The sequence below is a fragment of the Nannobrachium achirus genome (assembly GCF_963921795.1).
Source record: "Nannobrachium achirus genome assembly, chromosome: 10".
NCBI lineage: Eukaryota > Metazoa > Chordata > Actinopteri > Myctophiformes > Myctophidae > Nannobrachium > Nannobrachium achirus.
In genome coordinates, this window is record NC_137819.1 from 44,176,752 (window position 1) to 44,198,979 (window position 22,228).

A 22,228-nucleotide genomic window follows, 5' to 3' on the forward strand; every position below is an offset into this window, starting at 1 on the left:
GTAGATCAGCCAAAATGTAATAGGGCTGAAGTGGTTAATGTATATTTTGTAATAATAATCAAAACCTACAAAGTAACCAGTTACTAAAGTGTTCAAATAAATGTAGTGGAGTAAAAGTACAATATTTATCTCTGAGATGTAATGGAGTACAAGTAAAAGTACTGGAAATTGGAAATACTCAAGTACAAATACCTCAAAATGAGTACTTAGTACATAGTACATAGTTACTTTACACCACTGCAGAATAGAGAAACCAGTGCTAATGTGGTTAAAAATAGAAGTGAGCTACAAGAGTAATTCAAATTGCTATGGTTTGCTCTTACCTTTTCTGCCTTGGGCCCGGGGGGCCCCTCTCGTCCACTTTTCCCAGGAGCACCGGGGGGGCCCTGGGAACCGACAGACACGACAGCGAGCTCAGTGCAAATCCTTTAGCGCACCCGTTTCTCAAACAGCAATCTGTGCCAGATTAGACTAAATGACATGGTATAAAACCTTGACATTGCCATTGTAATGCAGATGAATAGGAACTCGAAGAATACTACAATTGGTTCCATTGATCCAAGCACAATCTATTGATCGTTTGTTAAAATGAGTATGCTCTGAAAACTGCACGTGGTCAAATGGGTGGGTTTCCAGATTAGAGAGATTGATCCAAAAAGGGTTGGGAACCGCTGTGCTAATGCAAGGGTTCCCAAACTTCTCAGGCCGGCCCCGATCCCCAGCAATAATAATTAATTTCATGATTTACTTAATTATTTGAACCCAACCCCCCACCCTGACAAGCACTTGGAATTCTAGGCATTACATTTAGTTTGAATCGATTCCACAGACAAATAGCGTGAAAATAGCCGAATTACAAGCTCTCAACACCTCGCACTGCGAGGCGTCGAGAGCTTGTAGATCGTCTGTTTTCACACTATTTGCCTCTTTCTTCCGTAATATTTGACCATTTGGTCTTAAAAGTCCTTAAATTGTCTTTTTAGAAACGTGCAGAGACCCTGTATGCACGTACAGTACAGTACAGTGCAGTACAGTACAGTACAGTACAGTACAGTACAGTACACTGTATGTTGATTTCTTTACTACTGAGTGAGAAAACAATCTTGCACATTAAGCTTATCATCCGGGGACCCCCAGTTTGGGAACCGCTGTGCTAATGGACAACTGACCTGTGGTCCTTGGAAGCCTGGTTGTCCTGGGTGTCCCTGTAGAGAGAAAAAGACAGTGGAGAGAGTTACGCCGGCTGCCTCTGAGCGTGTTCGGAGGACAGAATACAATTACTTCCACTCACCTGATCTCCTTTGGGTCCCGCCGGTCCTGCTGGGCCCGAGTCTCCTTTAGCGCCCTATAGGCAATGACAACGCACGAGCCAGGCAACAGAAGAGGTTATTGTAAAAGGAGGATATTATGTTAACTAGGTCAAGATGCAGCAAGACATACAGTACTGTACTATATTAGTGAGAGTAAGACACTGACCGCTAGCCCGGCTGGTCCCTGGTACCCTGCGTTGCCAGGTGGACCCTGTGGTAGGAGAGAGGAAAGGTCAGCCTATAGGAAGCACACTGGATGGAGATGTGTGACATATTAACCTCTGAAGCCCTATATACCAAGGAATCTCACATTGAAGGAAATGAAACTGACATTTTCTCTACCCTGCAATTCCTGCCAGCAGATTCGTCGGCCATTGGGTCACACCGGAAGTTCGGTGAAATAATATTGGATTCTATGAGAGTCGTCTGGACAGTATATGAACAAACACTATTTCTGAACGATAGAGACCTTTATGAAATACTCTGCACTGGAAAATAAAAGAAAACAAGTACCACATTGTTTTCTGCTGTGTTGCTTTTCGATGTATACACTGTATAGTTTTATAGCGGTATCTAAAGAGCACAAAGTACGTTTCTGAATAAATTATGCCAAGTATGCGAGACCATGCCAATTATCGCGAGGTCCTTCTAGCTGTGAGGCGACAGCACTACTGAATGCACCACGGTGATCCCTTACTAGGCCTGTCACAATTATTACATAAGCGTCTAATTGCAATTATTTGAGGTAATCGCAAATTATTTTGCATAATCGTCATAATCGTTTCCATGTTGAGAAATGTTAATTATAGTTTCAAACACTTTCAAAAAGTAGTGGAAATAGCTGATCTACAAGCTCACAATGCATCGCAACGCGACGTGTTGTGAGCTTTAGATCAGACATTTCCACTATCAATGTTCTTTTTCAACTATAAAGTTGTCATTTCTTTGTATATTTAAGTTATGTCATAATTGCCATGTGTAACTTCAAAGCCTAAAAGCCAAACAGAAATGTAATTGTCAACGGCAAATACACAATTAAATCATTGATCGCAATTATTTGAGTGACAATTAATCGTCATGTAAAATGTCATAATCGTCACAGCCCTATCCCTTACACACACTGTTTTGACACTTTTTGAAAACTTTCTCCCATGATGACATGCCCAGAACGGGGCTCCCAGGGGTGAACGTGGTTAACGTATTTAGGCCTGGGATTATTGAATGCTTTAACTATTGAAAAATAGCAGATATACAAGCTCACAGCGCGGCACCGAGTGCCGCGCTGTGAGCTTGTAGATCTGCTATTTTTGAAAAAGTCGTGAAAATGTGTGCAAATCTTTGAATATATGTATTTTCAAAGCGAACGTTTGTTTGTAACTCAAATGTTGCTTCTGGGGGGTCCTTGGAACGAAATATTTTGAGATGGGGGTCCGTGGCCAAATACATATCATTTTGGCGATCCTTCACACCAAAAAGTTTGAGAACCACTGACATCAGTAGTCTCTCAAGAACAGACTAACTGAGCTCCAGTTAAGTGAAAAGGATGGCTTGCCAGATTGCTGACATAGAAACATAGGTTTTTCAAAAAACTTAGAAGGATTCAAAAGACACTTATAGAATCGGGGTCACAATTTTTCAAAAATAGCAGATCTACAAGCTCGCAGCACGGCACTCGGTGCCGCGCTGTGAGCTTGTAGATCTGCTATTTTTCAATAGTTAAAGCATAAAATAATGATACGCAATAATGCGCACCCCGTCTAAATGGGTTTAATAATGGCACAATGACAGTGAGGCTCACCGACTCGCCCTTGGCCCCGGCGCTTCCTGGGTTTCCGCGCTCGCCTTTCATTCCCTGGCAGGAAACAAGTGGGCGGTTAATCAATGTCACTCCGCGTGTCCGTCCGTCCATCCATCATTACATCCAGCCCGCTCCCAACCATCCATCCATCCATCCATCCATCCATCCATCCATCCATCCATCCGTCTACAAACACTGCCAGGTTGTTGTCACCAGAGGTGGAAAAAGTTCTCACATTTCTTAATTACCGTAAGTAAAAGTATCAATACAATGCAATCTAGAAACCACACTCTGTTACAAGTAAATGTCCGTAATTCAACATTTACTTGAGTAAAAGTACTTAAAGTACCAAAAGTAAAAGTACTCATTAAGCAAGCATGCCCCATTTCGAGTTTTCAATAAATAAAAAATGCCTCAAAACTGTACTTACAGTAAGTGCAGTACTTGAGTCAATGTACTTATTACTTGTGGGGTGGGGGGTGTGACACTTACATGAAGTCCTGGGGGTCCCGGGAGTCCTGGATATCCGGAGGTCCCCGAAGGCCCCTGAGGTAGGGAGGTGTATGTCAATCAAACCGGGTGAAAAAAACGAATTTGTATTCCACATATGAGAATACACAACGTACACCCATGCACTGGATGAGCCCTACCTGTTCACCCTTCATTCCAGGTAGACCAGCGGTCCCTCTCTCACCCTGCTGACCCTGGAGGATGAGGAGCACCAGGAAGGATTAGGGAGAGATTGGACGGGAGACAGTGGTGTCAGTTCAGCAAAAGCTAAGGTATGGAATCATGACTGTTGTCATGCGCGCCGCGCGTGCATGACACCAGTCATGTTGCCATACCTTAGCAACAGGCTTGATGATGATGATTACTATCAGTGGATAGTATCATTTTATGATTTTAACTCATTTGCTGCCCCCTCCCGAGTTTCCAGAGCTATTCACGTTGTTTGACGAGTTGGGGCCGAATTTGCATTAAAAAATTAATAAAATCATAACATTTTTTATTTATTTTTTAACTTTACTTCCTCCTATCTACTAGGCATGATCGCGATCGCAAAATTGCATGTTTGACCCCCAGACCAACCCCATCTTTCAAACATAGAAGCCATGTTTGTTTACATTTGAAGAAAACATGATGGCTACTATCTCATGAATGCCTGTCGTGCATGTTAAATTAACTAAAAAAACAAAAATATGGCAGTTCAGCCTGATAGTGGCAGTTCAGCCTGATAGCAAGGTATGGCAGCTGCCATACCTTGCCATACCCAATTGACGCCTCTGACAGGAGAAGAGGAGTGAGGAGCGAGAGAGAGATGAGAGGAGAGAGAGAATGGAGGAGAGGCAAGGACGAATGAGTCCAAACCAGTGTTTGAGAGTATAAATACTCCCGGTCAGTTATTACTAAACTACTAAGTGAAAAGTAGCTCGGTCAAAATGTTACTTGAGTTAATGTACCGGAGCACTCGATGATAAATACTTAATTATTCAAAAGTAAAATAAATAAAGATATTCCACAACTTTTCTTTAAAGATATCAATAGTGAAAATAGCAGATCTATAAGCTCGCAACGAGTTGTGAGCTTGTAGATAATGTAATAATGTACTTTTTTCCCTTCCTAGAAATGTAGTGGAGTCAAAAGTACAATAATTGTATTTGAAATGTAGTGCAGTGACTGAATGTCATAAGTAGTGTCCAAAAATAGAAATACTTGAGTACCAGTCAGATACTCAGAAAAATCGAGAGGAGAGGAAAGGAGAGGAGAGGGGAGGGGAGGTAATATGATTGGCCAGGACAGGGGCTCCCTTGACAGAAATGAAGCCTCATTCAGCCTGTACGGTAGCAAGGACAAGGCCAGCCGATACCACATGAAGGAAACGGCTAACTGGCCTTTACAGCATCCCGCTGGGACGCCTGCATGTTTCACCATGTCCTCTGTTGCTACTGAGGCTCTAAGGGGGCCTCGGTTTGGCGGTTTAGAAGGGCTGTCCTGACATCTGGGAGATTGATCCACACCTTTTCTCAAACAGGTAGAGGCGAATTCATGGATTTTAGTTTTTTTTCCCTACAGAAAATATTGATCTTTATGTGTTACACCCCCCCCCCCCCAATCCCCCTCCCACTCACTCAACCCCCCCGTGTCACAAGGGGGGGAAAGTGGGACTGAGTTACTAGGGCCCAAGGTGGAGGGGCCCTAATTATTTTATACTTTAGCTATTGAAAAATAGCAGATATACAAGCTCACAGCGCGGCACCGAGTGCCGCGCTGCGAGCTTGTAGATCTGCTATTTTTGAAAAGTCATGAAAATGTGTGCAAATCTTTGAATATACTGTATGTATTTTTTGAGTGAACATTTGTAACTCAAATTTTGCTTCTGGTGGGTCCCTGGAACTAAATATTTTGAGATGGGGGTCCGTGGCCAAATACATATAATTTTGGGGGTCCTTCACATGAAGAAGTTGGAGCACCACTGACATAGAAACATCAAAAAACCTTGGACTTTTTCACGATTTTTCAAAAATAGCAGATTAACAAGCTCACAGCGCGGCACAGAATGCGAGCTAGTATATCAGTAGCTAGTATATCAGCTATTTTTTCTAAGCACAAAATGTGAGTGAATCCTTGTACCCAGGGCCCAGAATTGGGTGCGACACCCCTGCCCCCGTGGCTACAGTGCTTTCTCGTCTCAGCTCTCACTCTGCACGAGAGACATTAGGAGAGGCCCCGATGCAGACTCAGACATGACGAGTTATCAAAGCCTGCCCGCTTTCATTATGAAATCCATCTCTTTCGGTCGGTGCTCTTTAATCAGGTGTGGAAAAAAACAATTAACAAAGCCGAATATGAGTAATAAGCTGGGCAGCGGGGGTTTGCAAATGCTCTCTCTCTCTCTCTCTTATCCCAACCTTTCTCTCTGGAACAGACACATGCTTGCAGAACTTAACACCTGGCATTAAGCGCTGCGGCGCTGCGCGTGGATTCCATGCCGCGAGCTCACGCGGCTCATCCATTCTCACGTCTCTCTCCCGCTAAAACAATGAATTTGTATGAGGGGGGGGGGGGGGGGGGGGGGCAGCATTTTGTCGGCACAGCAGTCACGCTCTCCATCACTTAGACAGGGGGAATAATTGAACAACTGGAGAGAGACAATGGAATCGTTTCCTCATCTGAAATAACTTTCATTAAAGAGAGAGAGAGAGAGAGAGAGAGAGAGAGAGAGAGAGAGAGAGAGAGAGAGAGAGACCCGACAGACAGACAGACAGACGGAAAAACAGACAGAGAGAGATGGAGATGGGTAAAACGGCATAATCAACACTGCGGGGAACTGCTTGATTTAAAAGAGGGATGGTGCAGAATTGAGACTAAGTGGCAGCCAAACAAACACGTAACACAGTATAGTGTGAAGTCAGCAAGTGAAAAAAAAGGTAACGGGCAGAGAGAGAGGCAAGAACGAGCAAGCGACGGCGGTAGAGAAAGAGAAAGTGTTGAATCTTGTCCTATGGAAGATGGAAGAGATGGCGTGAGACTTACGGGTAATCCGGACGGGCCCTGGGGACCCGGGAAACCAGGAGGACCCTGCAGGCAGAAACACACAATGAGAAACGACACCTAAAACGACAACCACAAAGGCCTTTAAATTGTCTTGATACCATTATGTCAACCCATTTAGACCGGGAACACAATATTACGCATAACCATTATGTTATGCTTTAAACTATTGAAGCAGATATTTATGGGTTGCATTTGTAGTCCTACATCAGCCATTTTGAGGACCTAAACAGGTGTTTTGATTAACGTAGAACATTGGTTCTATGCCAATCAGACAAATTGAACACCTGTGTGTGTTGGTCCTCAATATGTCCGGTTTAGGACAACAAATGCAACCCATGAATACAAGCTCGCAGCGCGGCATCTGCTATTTTTGAAAAAATCTTGAAAACTTGATTTTTCAAAAACAGCAGATCTACAAGCTCACAACGTGGCACTCGGTGCCACGCTGTGAGCTTGTATATCTGCTGTTTTTCAATAGCTAAAGTATAAAATAATGAATGGGTTAAGAAGGCCCTTTCAACATTACGGTTCTTCAAATGTACCCAATATATGAAGAAACAACACAAACAATTGCCTTAAATAAATGTGACCTGGGTTCTCTCTGGGTTTCAATCTACAGCACATCCATTTCCTTGCGTTGTTGTTGTTGTTTCAGTGCTAGTGCCATACAGAGAGCCCATATTGGCACAGCATCTGAAATCAGTTCTATTCAAATGTCGTCGCTGAATAATAAAGTTGCATCGCTATCAGGTGGCACAGCAGGCAGTGCCAGCATGTGCAGCTGTGGCATCAACATTTCAAAGGTTAGCGTGGGCGGGTAATGTTACATTACACCAGTCCCAAGCAGCACCGGCAAAGAAGTTCCCCGTCACAAACAGCAGGGGGCTCTGTGAGCTCATGGAAAACAGCGAGAGCTAGAGCTGCTCTCCAAGAGGCTTGATCTTTAAAATGCAAGTCCTAAAATGTAGGAAAATGTTCACTGAGTTAATAACCAAGCATTGCCAGGCGGGGACCACAAAGTGCTTCGTGGCGTTCCTGATGAATGATTGATTTTGGAGAGTAATGAATGGGAAAACGCATACAATCAAAAAAACTCTCTGTGTGCCAAGAACCATAACCCACCGTATCGTCGTTGTCGGGTGGAAACCTTGTATGTACGAAATCGTTCGTTTTGTATCTATCATTTTAAAAAATGATTTAAACTAGTGCAAATAGCCTCGCAACGCGAGGCTATTTTATCTTGTTTATCTGCTGTTTTCACTAGTTTGTAAAATGAAGCAGGGCTTTACTTTACGAAAAAAAGAAAACACATTTGAAACTTGGAGATACAAGGTTTCTGCCCAACAGTGAAGATATACATAATGTCTGCACATTTTCTACATGTTGATGAGCATTCTGATGTACACATTTGCCCGTCTCATTATACACAGCAAAATGCATTTTAAAAAGTTGGCCAGGGACACAATGGACTTGAACACGCACGCACGCACGCACAAACACACACCTACACACTAGAGATGGTACGGAGAAAACCAGGGCTGAATATAGTAGAGAAGTGAAAAGTAATTTATTAACTTTAAGAGTTTATAAAGTCTTACCATGTTCCCTGGTTGACCTGCTTGACCTCTATGACCTTGAGAACCCTGGAGGGGAGCAGAGGAAAAAAGTTGACTTTCCCATGTGTCTTATAGGCACATACAGTGTTTATATAGACGTTATTACAGGCTCAAGGACCACAGGGTAAAAAAACAATACATTACAAAGATAATAAAAAAACGAGAAACAGTACATTCACCCAGCCCCTCCGGAGCTAAAAGAGGCACTCATGCCAGCGTCCTCTAATGGTAGACGTGTACCTGACAGAGCTACGGCTAGGGTCTGTCATCTGTCCAATGAATCCATTCAAGGAGCGATCCAGTCAGCACACAAACTTGTAAGTTCATGTGCAAACATGTGTCTTATGACATGTGTCTTAACACTTCCAGTGCCACGCCACTTGAGGGCGCCAAAGTCTAAGCGCCTTGCCAGATTCACTCCTATAGACCAGCGCTGTAACATTGAGGGCCCTGCGTAGCCGTGACGTGCGTGATCACGTTCGTGCGTGTCATGAAAATGACCCGGATGAAGTTAGCTTGAAGTTAGCTATAGGCTATCACTCATGTTAGAAGCCCAATTTTCGGCGATTTAGCCGTAAATAAACCTTGTCCTCTTCCATAAAAGCATAGTTCAGAGAAAATGAGCTTCAAAGATCTGAGAATGCATTGGATTCGGCGGCGCGACGCTCTCGTGGGCCGATGTAAACAAATCGCGGCCGACGGACAGCTCAAAAATTTTGCCTCAGGCTTCGGGAAGGCCTCCGAGTGTTTAATTCATTTTATATCAAAAGCCGAATTAATTCGGGATCGGCACCCTGGGAAGCGTCGCGCCGCCGACAGCATAGATTCAGTTTAGATTCAGATACAGTTTAGTTAGGAACACTCCCGTCTAAGTAGAGTAACCATTTATTGCATAAGGCAGCTAGCAGTGAATGATTCCGAAGCTTCGGAACCAAACATAGGTAGAGAAAGCAAGCCGTATTTAAAGGAGCCTTCTCTACTGATTGAGAGCTTTGATTGGAGTATGGCAGTCATGTGATGTAATGACCAGCAGATATGATAATAGGTATGAGAACAGAGCTGACTGACAGCTGACTACAGCTGGGCGGGACGACTCCCATGTCCTGCATAAACTAACGCTGACGCTTCATTAGTTAAGATATAAACATCCATCCATTTCGTACACATACACAGACGCACAGGAGCACAGAACACACACACACACACATCCACACGTTCTCCTCACCTGCTCTCCTGTTGGACCCGGTGACCCTTGCGATCCTGGTACTCCTGGTACTCCTGTGCACGGTCCGTCATTGTTCTATAAGGGAAGGAGATTCATTATGCGATGTGTCTACTCTACATGAGTGTTGATTTTGACACCAACTTTTGATTTAGTTTTAGTCATAGTCTTTTGAATAACATTCCATTTAGTTTCAGTCGTATTTTAGTCATCTGAAAGGTTTTAGTTTTAGTCTAGTTTTAGTCAACTAAATATAAGATCTACAGTCGATTTTGTCGACTAAAATGTATGTTGGCGGGCACTGATGGGGTCGTAATGGCAGATATTTATGATCACAACTTGTCTTGTAGATCTGCTATTTTCAGAACACAACACCCGAGCACAACCAAACATAAAATTACTTCTCTTCTCTACTGGATTTCTTCTCCACTAGTCCCTCCCTAACATTTTTTAGTCTAGCTTTTGTTGACGAAATTGTAAATATAATTAGTCTTAGTCATCATAGCCTAGATTTTATTTAGTTTTCGTCAGTGAGAAAAGGCAGCCGACAAATATTTTCCGTCACAGTTTTAGTCGACAAAATCAACACTGGTCTGCATACGTGTGTGTGTGTGTGTGTGTGTGTGTGTGTGTGTGTGTGTGTGTGTGTGTGTTTGTTGTGTGTGTGTGCACTGTGTGACAGCGTACGCAGCATCATGACTAACAGACTTACTGGTGGTGGTGGTGGTGATTGTGGGGTCTCCTCTCTCTGCAGTCTCTCCATACACTGCAAGCCCGACAGGACAAATTTACATTCGCGACGCAAGTCTATGTCAGAACAAATTACTCACATCACGCCACCCCGGCAACCATGCAAATGTGAGGCAGTCTTGTTTCTTTGCATTCAACAAAGTAGCTGCACTGCAAACACAAACACACAGTGCTACACAGAATTACACATGATTCTAGGATGGACGGAATCATGACCGAACATCATGCTGTACATCGTCACTGTCGGGCAGAAACCTTGCATCTCCAAGTTTCAAATGTGCATGTTTTTTGGTAAATTAAAGCCCTAAAAGTAGTGAAAATAGCAGATCTACAAGCACAGAACGCCTCGCGATGCGATGTGTCGTGTGCTTGTAGATAGTCTATTTTCACTATTCTAAATCTTTTAAAAATAATAACGAAAAAAAAGGAAAGGTTTTGGACATACAAGGTTTCCACCCCTACAACAACGAAATGTTCCGACCACCTCCCCCGCCGGGTTCTCACCCTCTCACAGCCGTCCAGGGGGTTAGCACCAGATTTGCCCTGCTCTCCTTTCTCTCCCTTGGCACCGGACATGCCTGGCACGCCTGGCAGGCCGTGGGAGCAACCATCCACACAGCCCTGTTGTCACAGAACACACATGCATGAGCATACACTACACGGGAACACACATACACTGTACATATAGACACAGACATAAAAAGATACAGTACATGGTAGCATAGTATCTTTTTATATTGATACAAGTATACGGTAAAGTAGGTACAGTGTGTAGAACTGTTAACTTCATTAACAGTTGTAATGCTAAAGGCACAATCAGTGATCCAAACATAAACAAATTGGTCGCCCCCCAACACCAAAAAAAGTAAATAAAAACAAATAGCTGGTGATTGACTCAGCTCTTGATAGGATTAAACAAATGAATTGTTTTTTTTTTCTTTTCTTTTCTTTTTTTTACTGAATTTGGCGGTTTTGTGGGGCTGTGACAAGTTTGGTTATGTTGGTAATGTTTGTAAACATTGGAATAAATCAGGCCTTTATTTTGAATTCAAAATGTATGTGAATATAACTCAAATGTATATGGTCTACACAAATCCCGGATTGGGCCTTTATTTACTGAGCATGTGAGCAAAGGACAGCAAGCACAGTAATCCATAACCATGAAACTCCATTCCCCATAATGCACCCCTGTGCTGAATAACTTACATCACCATCCCCTTCTGTGGAGTCTTGAGGCAGCTGCTGGTGCTGCCCACTAGGCCTCTATGAAGGGGGCAGGGGAATGGAAATTCAATTAATAATGGATGCAGAGATTAAAAGACATTAAAGACAGCCCAACTAAGCCAAGTAACATAAGTCAACTCCTGATTTGCAATTTTTTTTTTGCACAAAGGCTTGTATAAATAGAATTAGAAAAAACAGTATTGAATTTATTCTATGTTGGTTGGAACATTGACAATTTCAAGAAAACATGATACCATATCAGGAATTGACTACTGCCCCAGAAACCCTCCATTTCAGTGTGTGTAACAGTCAAACACACACTGACAAAAGTCTCAAGGTGGGAAATGAGTGATGAACAATAAACTGGCTTGTGAGCTGAATGAACCAGAGCCATAGACATAATGCTAATTTATACTTTGTTGCATGACAGTGTCGCTTGCCAAAAATAGTTTTTGGGTTGGGTTTTTGTTGTTTTCTGCTTGAAGATCTATTATTTTCGGTGATGAGAGACAAGGCTATGAAAGTAGTCAAATTGGGTTATAGGCTACAGTATGAATTCTTTTCAAACTGAAAAGTATAAAACAAAAAAAAAAAAACTTTTTCGCCATTCAGCAAACAGAAAGTGGTCTAATTAAGGAACAAAGGTGAGCCGAGGGCTTCTAGAGTTCACTGGGTGACGATTCCAGTCGAAATGGTGATGAGGTGCTCACAAAGTCAAAACAGGATCAAGATTAGGAGTGGTACCATAAAAATGGGCAAACTTCAAGCACACGCAGGCAGTTAAAAAGCCTTTTTAACTAAGTCCTTGCTCGACTGCTTGAAGTTTGCCCATTTTTATGGGACCCCACTTCATCTTGGTCTAATTAAGCTCAGATAAAGGGTTCTAATATTCTTGTGAAAGGTTTTACTCCAACTGTTTCAACAACAAATGATGGTACTGGCACAGTCTATTTTTATTCTTTAGGATGGATTTCCTGATTCACAAACATGATGTGGGGTAAACACATGGTTTAAATGTGTCATGTGGTCTGGTGGCTGCTGACTCCTATGTCTTTATAGAGGAGTTTTTTTGTTTTCAAGCTACAGTAATAAATGGGTCACACTCAAAGTCACAGAGCATATCCCACTACAGTATAACTGGTGATTGGTTTGTAACCTATTTTCCATGACTCACTATCACTGGCCACATTTACATGCACACAAACAAATCCTTTGATCTTTATGTGAAACAGCTTGATCATGGACCCTATCCAAGTTGTATTTATGCATAGACACTGACATAGAAATGGAGAAATGGATTGGCAAATGGAGCGAGGGTGAGGTATTTAGACTGATTTGTATGTGTGTGCGTGCAACTACTGTATAAGCACTAGTGTTTGATTACTTAACGGAATCAATCCTTGAATACACACACACACACGTTCTTCCAACATGCATGACAGTGATGTACACAATAAATGTATTATAAGAAAGCTGTAGCGACAAGGAAACCTAGAGGTGTGCATAGATGAGCCGCCTCAGCGCCCTCTGGTGGATATTGTGAATAGAGTGAGTGATACAGTACAATACAAACTGACAGAGCACCTCTTTTCGTCACTCAACGCTAACGGCTCAACTTATCCCTCACTACCATGGGCCACATGGCGATTTATTTCCCCCCTTGAGGCTGTTTTATTAAATGTCCCAGATTTATGGAAACAATGAGCATATAATTCCAAAACAAAACCAACCAGTGCTATACCCTCTGTTATAGGTAAACATAGCAAAGTGTCTCATGTAATGGTGGGATGATTTATACCGAGAGTATTTTACCAAAACAACGTTTCAGCATAACTGTACTATTATGTTATGCTGAAATCACCAAGTCTGTCTACTAACACTTTTCTTTGCATGAGAATGAGATGATGGATTAAAATTGAAACACAAATTGAATCACTGTCAAAGTGTACTATCACACTGTGTACTGTGTAGACATTATGCCATGGTGTCAGGCATTTAAATCACAGCATTCAAAGGCATTTCAGGCAATAGACAGGACGGCTGGCCGACACTGCAAATACTATACTGAACTCAATATTTCTCTCCCTGGCCTAGGCAGTCGCAATAAAATACAAAATAAAAAGGGAGATTCTAATTAGCAATGACATTTGCCTTTGTAAAATAAACACAATAACAACAAAAAACACTGGAAAGATACAAAACTTAATTGAAGTTCCTTTTCTAGCTAAACTAACTACAAATTTGGTTCTGGAGGTATAGCTTGTTGTCAGTCACCCAACCTTAAGCCTGATTTATACTTGTTGGCGCCACACATCGGATTTAATCGATCTACAAGCGCACAACACGTTGCAGGAGACAAGTCGTGAACTTGTGGATCAGCTGTTTTCATGCAACCAAGCATTAATCAGGCTTTATTCCACCCAGAAGAATACACTCTGCACATACCAACAGTCACCCATTACATCATTTTTCCCACACACTCCAGTGGAGTCATGTTGCCCATTAGTAGCTTTAGGATTTGACACATAACCAAGCGCCCCCCAAGCCCATTCATAAATTAAACTAAAATGCTGTCTGCTCCCCATAAAATGGAGTGGGATGATTTATATTGAGTCTTTATAGAGCTTTTATCGAAAACAAAGTTACAAAGTGCTTTACATAAAACTATAGAAATAATCAAATCAAATAAAAACAACAGAATTAAAAGATGATGACATTTATAAATGTGCAATGGGAAATTAAAAATCAATAACTTATAGATTTAAATTATGGAAAGGCCTTTCGATAAAAGCAAGTTTTAAGATGAGATTAACAATGAAACAAACAACAGCCCCTGTCCTTCCTTAGATCCTCAATTAGACATGGAAAAATACCCAAGAAAAAACCCTGGATGGGAAAAGAACGGAGGAAACCTTGTGAAGGAGTCCCTTCAAGAAGGGACCCCCTTCCAGAGGAGACCCCTTCAAGAAGGGACCCCCTTTTCAGGGTGGACAGGCGCGCAGTAGGTGCCGAATGTGCAACATTTAAATTCAAAACAAAACTGTCAAAGTTTACCATAAGCTTAATTTGTCATTTTGTCAATGTCAGGCAGAAACCTTGTAACTCCAAGTTTCAAATGTGAATATATTTTTGTAAATTAAAGCCCTACTTCATCATACAAAAGTGTCACACAAAACTAATGAAAATTGCAGATCTACAAGCACACAACACTTGTAGTTCGGCTATTTTCACTATTTTAAATCTTTTTTTTTTAAATAATGACAAACAAAGGAAGGTTTTGGACATGCAAGGTTTCCACCCGACAACAACAATTTGTTTCATCCCCCTTTAAGTCTCCATGGGGACATAATGACAATGCTATCGTCAGACAAAACCAGTGCTTTAATTCATGTAGGCCAATAAAATATAAAGTGCAGTGAGAAATAAATCATTAATTAAACTATACAACTTCAAAGCGTTAAATTATAATAAAAATATGTTTTAAGAAATGATTTAATAGAAGACACGTACTGCTTTAGACAGACTGGCCCTGTCCTGGATATAGCACCTGGCCCAGGTTCAAAGCCATTACAAACCCATTTGAGATTGTTCAAACTGGGGCAATTAACTAGAAAGGCTATTTTACGCCGCACACTATGGGCTGTTGTACTGGCGAGAACCAGGCTTTGTGCATTAAAAAGGCACTCACAGAGAAGCTTGTCTATAATTATATGTCAATGTGCAATATTCACTTCTGTTGCACTCTAGCTGAAATGCTGTGCAATTTGCTACAGTAACTATCGGGCTCATCCAAATATCGCAAATTTCAAATGATTCATTCTGAAGATGACTTTGAGCATTGGGAGAGGCTATGCTGCGAATCCATTGACATATAACATGCTTATCCACGGAACAAAGGAGAAACTGGAAGGTTTGTCTAACAACGACAAGGTCGGAGCAGTTCTGGAGTGTGTGTGTCAGTGTGTATTTGTGAGTCAGACTGAGGATGCAGAATGTTCCACTGTGGGCAAAGTGATTACAGTGGGAGGGGGGATTTCTGGCTGTATAGCAGCCAATGCCAGCAGTGTGGAAAATAAAAACCTCAGTCAGAGAGAATAAGAGAGACAGAGGCTCTGATTGTAAATCCACCTCCAGAGTAGCAAAACACAGGTGATTTCTTTATGAATTGTTATAGTAGATAATATAATAATACTAATAATAATAATAGCCTTAATTCATATACCATTCATACATATCATTTATCTATACATGTTACACAGTTCATTCAAAGTACAAACAGTAAATTGTAAATTTAGTATATAAAGCAAGTATGCTACCCAGACACACATGCCATTTAGATCTCTCTTCATCTCTGTGTCTTGCCCAATGGACAGTGAGTCTGTGACTGTCTGTGATGTTTTATTTTATTTGTATTGTATTTATTATTAATATGAATACGTACATCATGCTGTACTGTACTTATTTTGTGATCGCATTGCTTTATTTCAAAATGTCTCCCGCTACAGTTAAAGTCCTTACACGGAAGCGTGACGAATAAATGATTGCCTCGTCCATACAGGTTGATGCTTTCATTCACATTCTGATGCGGATGTAAACATCAGTTTAAATTAATGTGAATTAATCACACAGAATTAACACCCCCGGTTTATAGACTGATTCCCTGATTTGCCACCCTGTGTAGCACGCCATTACTGCAGTGTAAAGTCAACAGTCCCTCAGTGCATGCAGAGGTCAAAGATCTTCGCCAGAAGTGCATTAAAAATATCAACCTAAAGGACTTTGTTACATAAGTGTCTGAATGTTTATGGGCAGAACCCTACCATACAACATAAAAACATCCTAGCGTCCTGCTAGTATTTTTGTTCATTAGACTGCCATAGTTTGACCAAATAACTACTATTTAACCAGTAAGACTCCCTAATCAGGAGATAAGCGACCGTCAGGTCGCATACACAAACTTTAGAAGGCAATGGTAGCCAATCAGGAGGGAATATGGGAAATGGGACAGATCCATGTTGATGACATGACTTTAGAGATAGTGTGTACCGCTTTGTGTGATTTTAGGGAAAAATCTGTAGGAGCAGTGTCCAAACATGTGTTTTGCAAGAATCGGCCTCATGGTGGCGCTAGAAGAGGGCCAGGAGAGAAATGAGGGTTGGTAGTTGTGGTTTGGCAGCCAAGGAGTGTGTGTGCAAAGTTTGGCATGGACAGGGGTAACGGAGATATGAGTAGGGCAAAAGTGTGACGTGACGTGTGACGCACAGACTGACAGACAGCCGGTGGAGGTGAGCACACACATGAGCAGTAGCTTAACTTACTAACAATGATGTTATAAACGTTAGCTGAACTTAAATGAGAACGTGTTTCACCCATCAGCTGCAGGCTACGTACTGCTTCAGAGCAGTGGTGGCTGAGTGGTTAGTGTCCACACCTAGGACTCCGGAGGCCCCAGAGGTCGCAGGTACGATTCCCCACTCCAGCTACCACTGCTCCCCTTCCCCCTTGTGCTCCTTGTGGGCATCACTGGGTTGAGTTCAGCTGGGTTGAAGCTGATAAAAAAAGCAGCTGGGTTGGGCTGCGATATCTGAATTTCCCCCGCGGGAGGAGTAGGTATTCATTATCATTATGAATACACCGGGACCAAAACAAAAGACACATGCAGGCTTCCCAGAGGCCACATGCAAACATTAAGAGTAAGTAGCTAACCAAAGATTTCCGAAACCTCCCGCGCTGTTCTTTGTGGGAACAAAGTACAATCTTTGTAAAGTTATGTTAGTAAAAAGCAGGTGAAAATGAGTGAGCAGATGGACACCACTCTCCTCCGTCGTAGCAGCAGCACTGAGGGACTGTTGACTTTACACCACAGTCATGGTGGTGCGCTCCAACGGGGCGGTGCTCAGGAGATCAGTCTATAAGGACCTTAACTCTCAATAAGATCACTCTCAACTCTCAAGTGCACTCATTTCCAGACTGCTCCATTCCTTTGAAGAACCCTTTGAGCCCCGCCAAACTCCTCCTTCAGTCCCTGTGTTGGCGACACTTTGCTCTCTGTCTGACTAAAACCTCCAAAACCTTCTAGCTTCAAGGTGAAGTTTCCCTTGAGCACTGGCTAGGGATCAGCTTTGATGGTCCATTACTGGAAAAGAAAGCCCAAACCTGACCCCAGATCAGAGTCCTCAGGCAACTTCACCTTACTCCACCATCTCTCCTCCCTCTCCAAGCAGAAGTTGCCCTTCACCATGACTGTGCCTAGATCAGAAGCTCTGACCCCAGGCGAAAGAATCCTCAGGGGTTATAAGCAGTGGTGGAAAGTAACTAAGTACATTTACCTAAAGATTGGGTGCCATGATCCCCCCCCCCCCCCACATTATGATCAGGTATTATGATTATACTAGGAGGAAGATTTCTTTCCAAAAAAGTGTACAGAAAGAGGGAGTTATGTTTTTTTTTTTTATGTGGCCACACCCACCAGTTCATTAGGTATGCCTGGTTGTCAGGTGGGTGGTGACCCAGCTGAGGTTAGCCACACCCACAGTGTTGGGTGTATGGTAAAAAGGGAGGGGATTATTTTATGATGTCAATTAATCAGTGTTTTTCCATCAGGCCTTTTGACACAGAGGTATTCAGCTTTCAGGAAGAAACCAAAAATACACAGGGAAGGCAAATGTGCACATTATAACCACACCTGGGAGTCTATTAGAGTAATGTTAACTCCATAGTCACATACAAAAGAGAAAAAGTACAAAACTATGGGACCACCTCTTTAAGGACTGTACTTAAGTACAATTTTGAGGTATTTGTACTTTACTTGAGTATTTCCAATTACCAATAACTTTACTTCCACTCCGCTACATCTCGGATCCAAATATTGTATTTTTACTCCACTACATTTATTTGAAAACTTGAGTTACTATTTACTTTGCAGATTTTGATTATTATTACAAAACATACCTTAACTTCTTACATTTCGGCCTTTTGAAAATAGCCGATCTACAAGCTCACAATGCGTCCCGATGCTTTGCATTGTGAGTTGGTAGATCTGCTATTTTCAAAAGGTTTTTATACATTTGAAAACTTCAAATAGGACTTTCTACATAAGTACTTTCTACTTTTGGTACTTTAAGTACACTTTGTAACCAAAACATTCATACTTTTACTCAAGTAAATTTTGAATTCCTGACATTTACTTCTATATTGCAGTATTGATACTTTTACTTACAGGGTTCCTACACATCTTTACCAATTAATTTCCAAAACTTTTCCAAAACTTTTCCAGAATATTTTACCCGATTTCCAGGACTATATAACAACAATTCAGCTTAATAACGAGTCGCTTACTCCTATGCGCAATGCCCAAAGACAGGTAGTGTATGCCAGTGGTTCTCAACCATTTCAGGCCGTGACCCCCGAAATAATCATGATGAGCACTAAGAGTAGAGGAATTTTGTATAACACAGTTTTGTTGTGAAAATAGCTGATCTACATGCTCACAACGCCTCGTGCTGCGAGGCGTTGTGAGCATGTAGATCTGCTATTTTCACAATTTCTGCCTCTAATATTTGACAATTAGGCCAATGTTTAATTTGTCATTTCAGAGGTATTAACAAAATCAATAACCAAAGACAATGCATAGCTATTTTTTCCAGGACCCTTTTGATCAATTCCAAAACTTTTCCAGTACTGGAAAAATGTGTTTCTAATTTCAAAATATTTCCAGGAATTTCATGACCATGGGAACCCTGTACTTAAGTAACAAATGTGCGTACTTTTTCCACCACTGGTTATAAGTAAACCTGATCTTGAATCAGCAGGGAAGAGCAACCTCCCCCATGGGCTCTCAGATAGTTTTACTTACGCTGTGTCCGGGCAAACCCGGTGTCCCTGGTAACCCGTCGTTGCCAGGGAAACCCTGAAAAAAGGAACTGAGGTTGAACTGGTTTGTAGCCAATCAAAGGCCAGCCACTCCCATCTACAGTCCACCAATTGTCAGCCAGTCTCAAAAGGATTAGGGACAGGAGGAAAGCCAATAAAAACCTTGCCTTTTTTATTCCTGTTTCTAGAACATGGAGCGTTGTTAGTTTTGCTTCTGGACACCATTCACCTTTATGTTTTGCCCCTGTGCGGTTATATGCTGTCTGACATAAATAACACATAACCAGTTCAAAGAACACTCACAAATCTTTGTAATATGTCAAATACCAATTTTGTACTTGCCATACTTTATCTCCCCCCATTCAGACATAGACTTGTGAGGTACAGTATTATTTTATTTATATCTTTCCCACAGAGACCTGAGTGACTTTAACAGAGTAAAGAATCTCTAACTCTGATGGAATGTAGTGACCTGCACCGAAACCCCCGAAAATGTGGGTTAAGTACTATTTTAACTGCAGGAATTTGAGATAAGTGTGAGCTAGTACAATACATGACCTTGTTTATTCAACCCTATATATGAGCTTTCTTTTCTTACACTTTAAGTCTTTTGTGATGTACAACTTAGTGACATTTATTTGAAGGTCTGCTCTGATAAAGAAGGGAAGAAAAAAGTATTTTTGAATGTGCATGGCGGGTCCATGGTTTTATAAGCCAACCTTCAAATAGATGTTCATGTCTTGACTGACATTACCCAAGGCTTGCTCCCTGCCTCCCCATGTAGGTTAGTGCATTGTGCACCGTAAGGGTTAGTGCTTTTCTGTAGCCTGTGTATTTCTAATTCATAATCTAGTTTCTTTAATGAATTATGAGTATGACTCAGTAAATCATGTCATGCTTGCATATACGCACACATATATTATTAAAAGGTATTCACCCCTGCAAAGCCTGCTGACATTCACAGCAATTCTTACTTTGTCAGCGCTCTAAGCATCATATTATTGTCCCAGCTGCCAAAGCCAAAAAGCCTACATTATGAGTAGCATGTGATTCAGTTCAGACGCGTGTAGGCTATTCCAAAGCAGACCATGTGCTTCTCAGAAAGGTAGGCGCAGCGACAGTAAGGCCTTGAGGCTCGTGAGCCTGAGTGAGCTGAATATCCGAGGGTCTCGCTCGTCGATAAATGTAATATCACCCGTTTGCAAATTCAGTTTGCAGGATAGATGTATAGCTTCATAATGTAAACCAGGGACGTGCTGGCCATTGGGAAAAGCGGGACAATTCCCGAACGGCCGGTTCATTCCCGGCCGGTCCAGGCCGGCCATTAGGAAAAAAAATCGAATAAAATGTCGGTCTTTGTTCCATTTTGGGGGCTGGGCGGCCAACAAAGTAAATCGTCACTGTCGGGCAGAAACCTCGTATCTCCAAGTATCAAATTTGTACATTTTTTCGCAAAGCAAAGCCCTGCTTCATCATACAAGGACGTCGCACAAAAGTAGTGAAAACAGCAGATCTACAAGCACACAACGCCTCGCGGTGCGAGGCGTTGTGTGCTTGTAGATCGGCTGAATCTTTTTTTAAATGATAAATACAAAACAAACGGTTTTGGACATACAAGGTTTCCACCCGACAACGACAAAATATAACTCATGTAATTGGCTTGTCACTTTGTCACAAATCTTTGAGTAGCAGCAGCGCTATAGAGAGAGATCTCTTCTTTCTATAGCGCGCAATGAGGGCCTCTCCAACTCTTTTTCCCGGACTGAATCAGGGGCCCAGCATGTCCCTGATGTAAACACACTGGCTTCAAGTCAATTCCACCCACCCACCCACCCATCATTTGCATATGGTCTGCTTCAGGAGTAGCATACATGTCAGTTCAAACGCATGGACAAGAACAAACACACCGTCACCATCCTGCAGACACTCTGGTCTTACCTGGGGACCTGGGATGCCACCTATGCCCTCGGGGCCCGGGGGACCAGGCGGGCCAGGGGGTCCTGGGGGCCCCTGAAATATGAACATATAAACATAAAATGCATGTTTGCATGTACATATGAAAGCACAGACACACACACACACACACACACACACACACAGACACACACACACACACACACACACACACACACACACACACACACACACACACAGAAAGAGAGAGCGAGTACTGTGACACTGTAGAAACATCATTTTCAAATAAAAGTCGGAGACAAAAAGGATCCCTGGCTAATAAATACATTGTAATTGCCCTCTATAACAGAAACAAGTTTGTCTTTCACTCAATAGGGACCACTCCCATCGCAAGTTGATGATGCCATATGACCTTATATGGTCCAGCCCTATATGGAATGTAATGTGCTAATAAAAATAACTAAATGCTGCAATATTAAACACGTTTTATTATCGCATGCACTCCATACATAGGGCTGGATCATCAACTTGCGACGGGAGTTGTCCGTATAGACAACTCCCGGTGCTTTTGATGTTTGACTTTAGTTATAGAGGGCAATTCTAATGTATTTAGGCATACATTGCTTATTAGCCAGAGATCCTTTGAAGTAATTGCTGACAGATCAAACCTGATGCCAATTGTTTCCTCCCGGTGCTCCCGGAGCTCCCTGAAAGTGAAGAGGAGTCAAAATCAGACCCAAACCGCTGCTTGAACAGACGGCATAGGGAAAGCACCCAGTGTGAAATAAAATAATAATAATAATAATGCTGATTATGAACCCCAAAACAAAGAGAGGCACCCGTGACTGAGCTGGTATGTTGTGTTTTTTTCCCCCTCTCTGTCTGTCGGTCTATCCCCTGTAGAGAATAAACCTCAATATGAACTCAGAATAAAGGCTGTCTGAGTCTGTCTATATGGCGATGTGTG

At 42.1% G+C, this 22,228-nt stretch overlaps 1 protein-coding gene across 1 annotated transcript in view; it reads right to left on the minus strand.

Moving 5' to 3' along the window:
- col16a1 (collagen, type XVI, alpha 1) overlaps positions 1–22,228 on the minus strand; it is a 153,210-nt gene that overhangs the window by 22,832 nt on the left and 108,150 nt on the right. The window contains exons 38-53 of the mRNA XM_080735516.1: positions 21,930–21,968; positions 21,286–21,357; positions 19,331–19,384; positions 11,458–11,514; positions 10,756–10,872; positions 10,214–10,267; positions 9,505–9,579; positions 8,262–8,306; positions 6,643–6,687; positions 3,759–3,812; positions 3,601–3,654; positions 3,109–3,162; positions 1,477–1,521; positions 1,292–1,345; positions 1,170–1,205; positions 324–386 (exon numbers count right to left, since the gene is read on the minus strand). Coding sequence (XP_080591642.1) covers positions 324–386; positions 1,170–1,205; positions 1,292–1,345; positions 1,477–1,521; positions 3,109–3,162; positions 3,601–3,654; positions 3,759–3,812; positions 6,643–6,687; positions 8,262–8,306; positions 9,505–9,579; positions 10,214–10,267; positions 10,756–10,872; positions 11,458–11,514; positions 19,331–19,384; positions 21,286–21,357; positions 21,930–21,968 — 918 coding nt within the window. The remainder of the gene's footprint in view (positions 1–323; positions 387–1,169; positions 1,206–1,291; positions 1,346–1,476; positions 1,522–3,108; positions 3,163–3,600; positions 3,655–3,758; positions 3,813–6,642; positions 6,688–8,261; positions 8,307–9,504; positions 9,580–10,213; positions 10,268–10,755; positions 10,873–11,457; positions 11,515–19,330; positions 19,385–21,285; positions 21,358–21,929; positions 21,969–22,228) is intronic.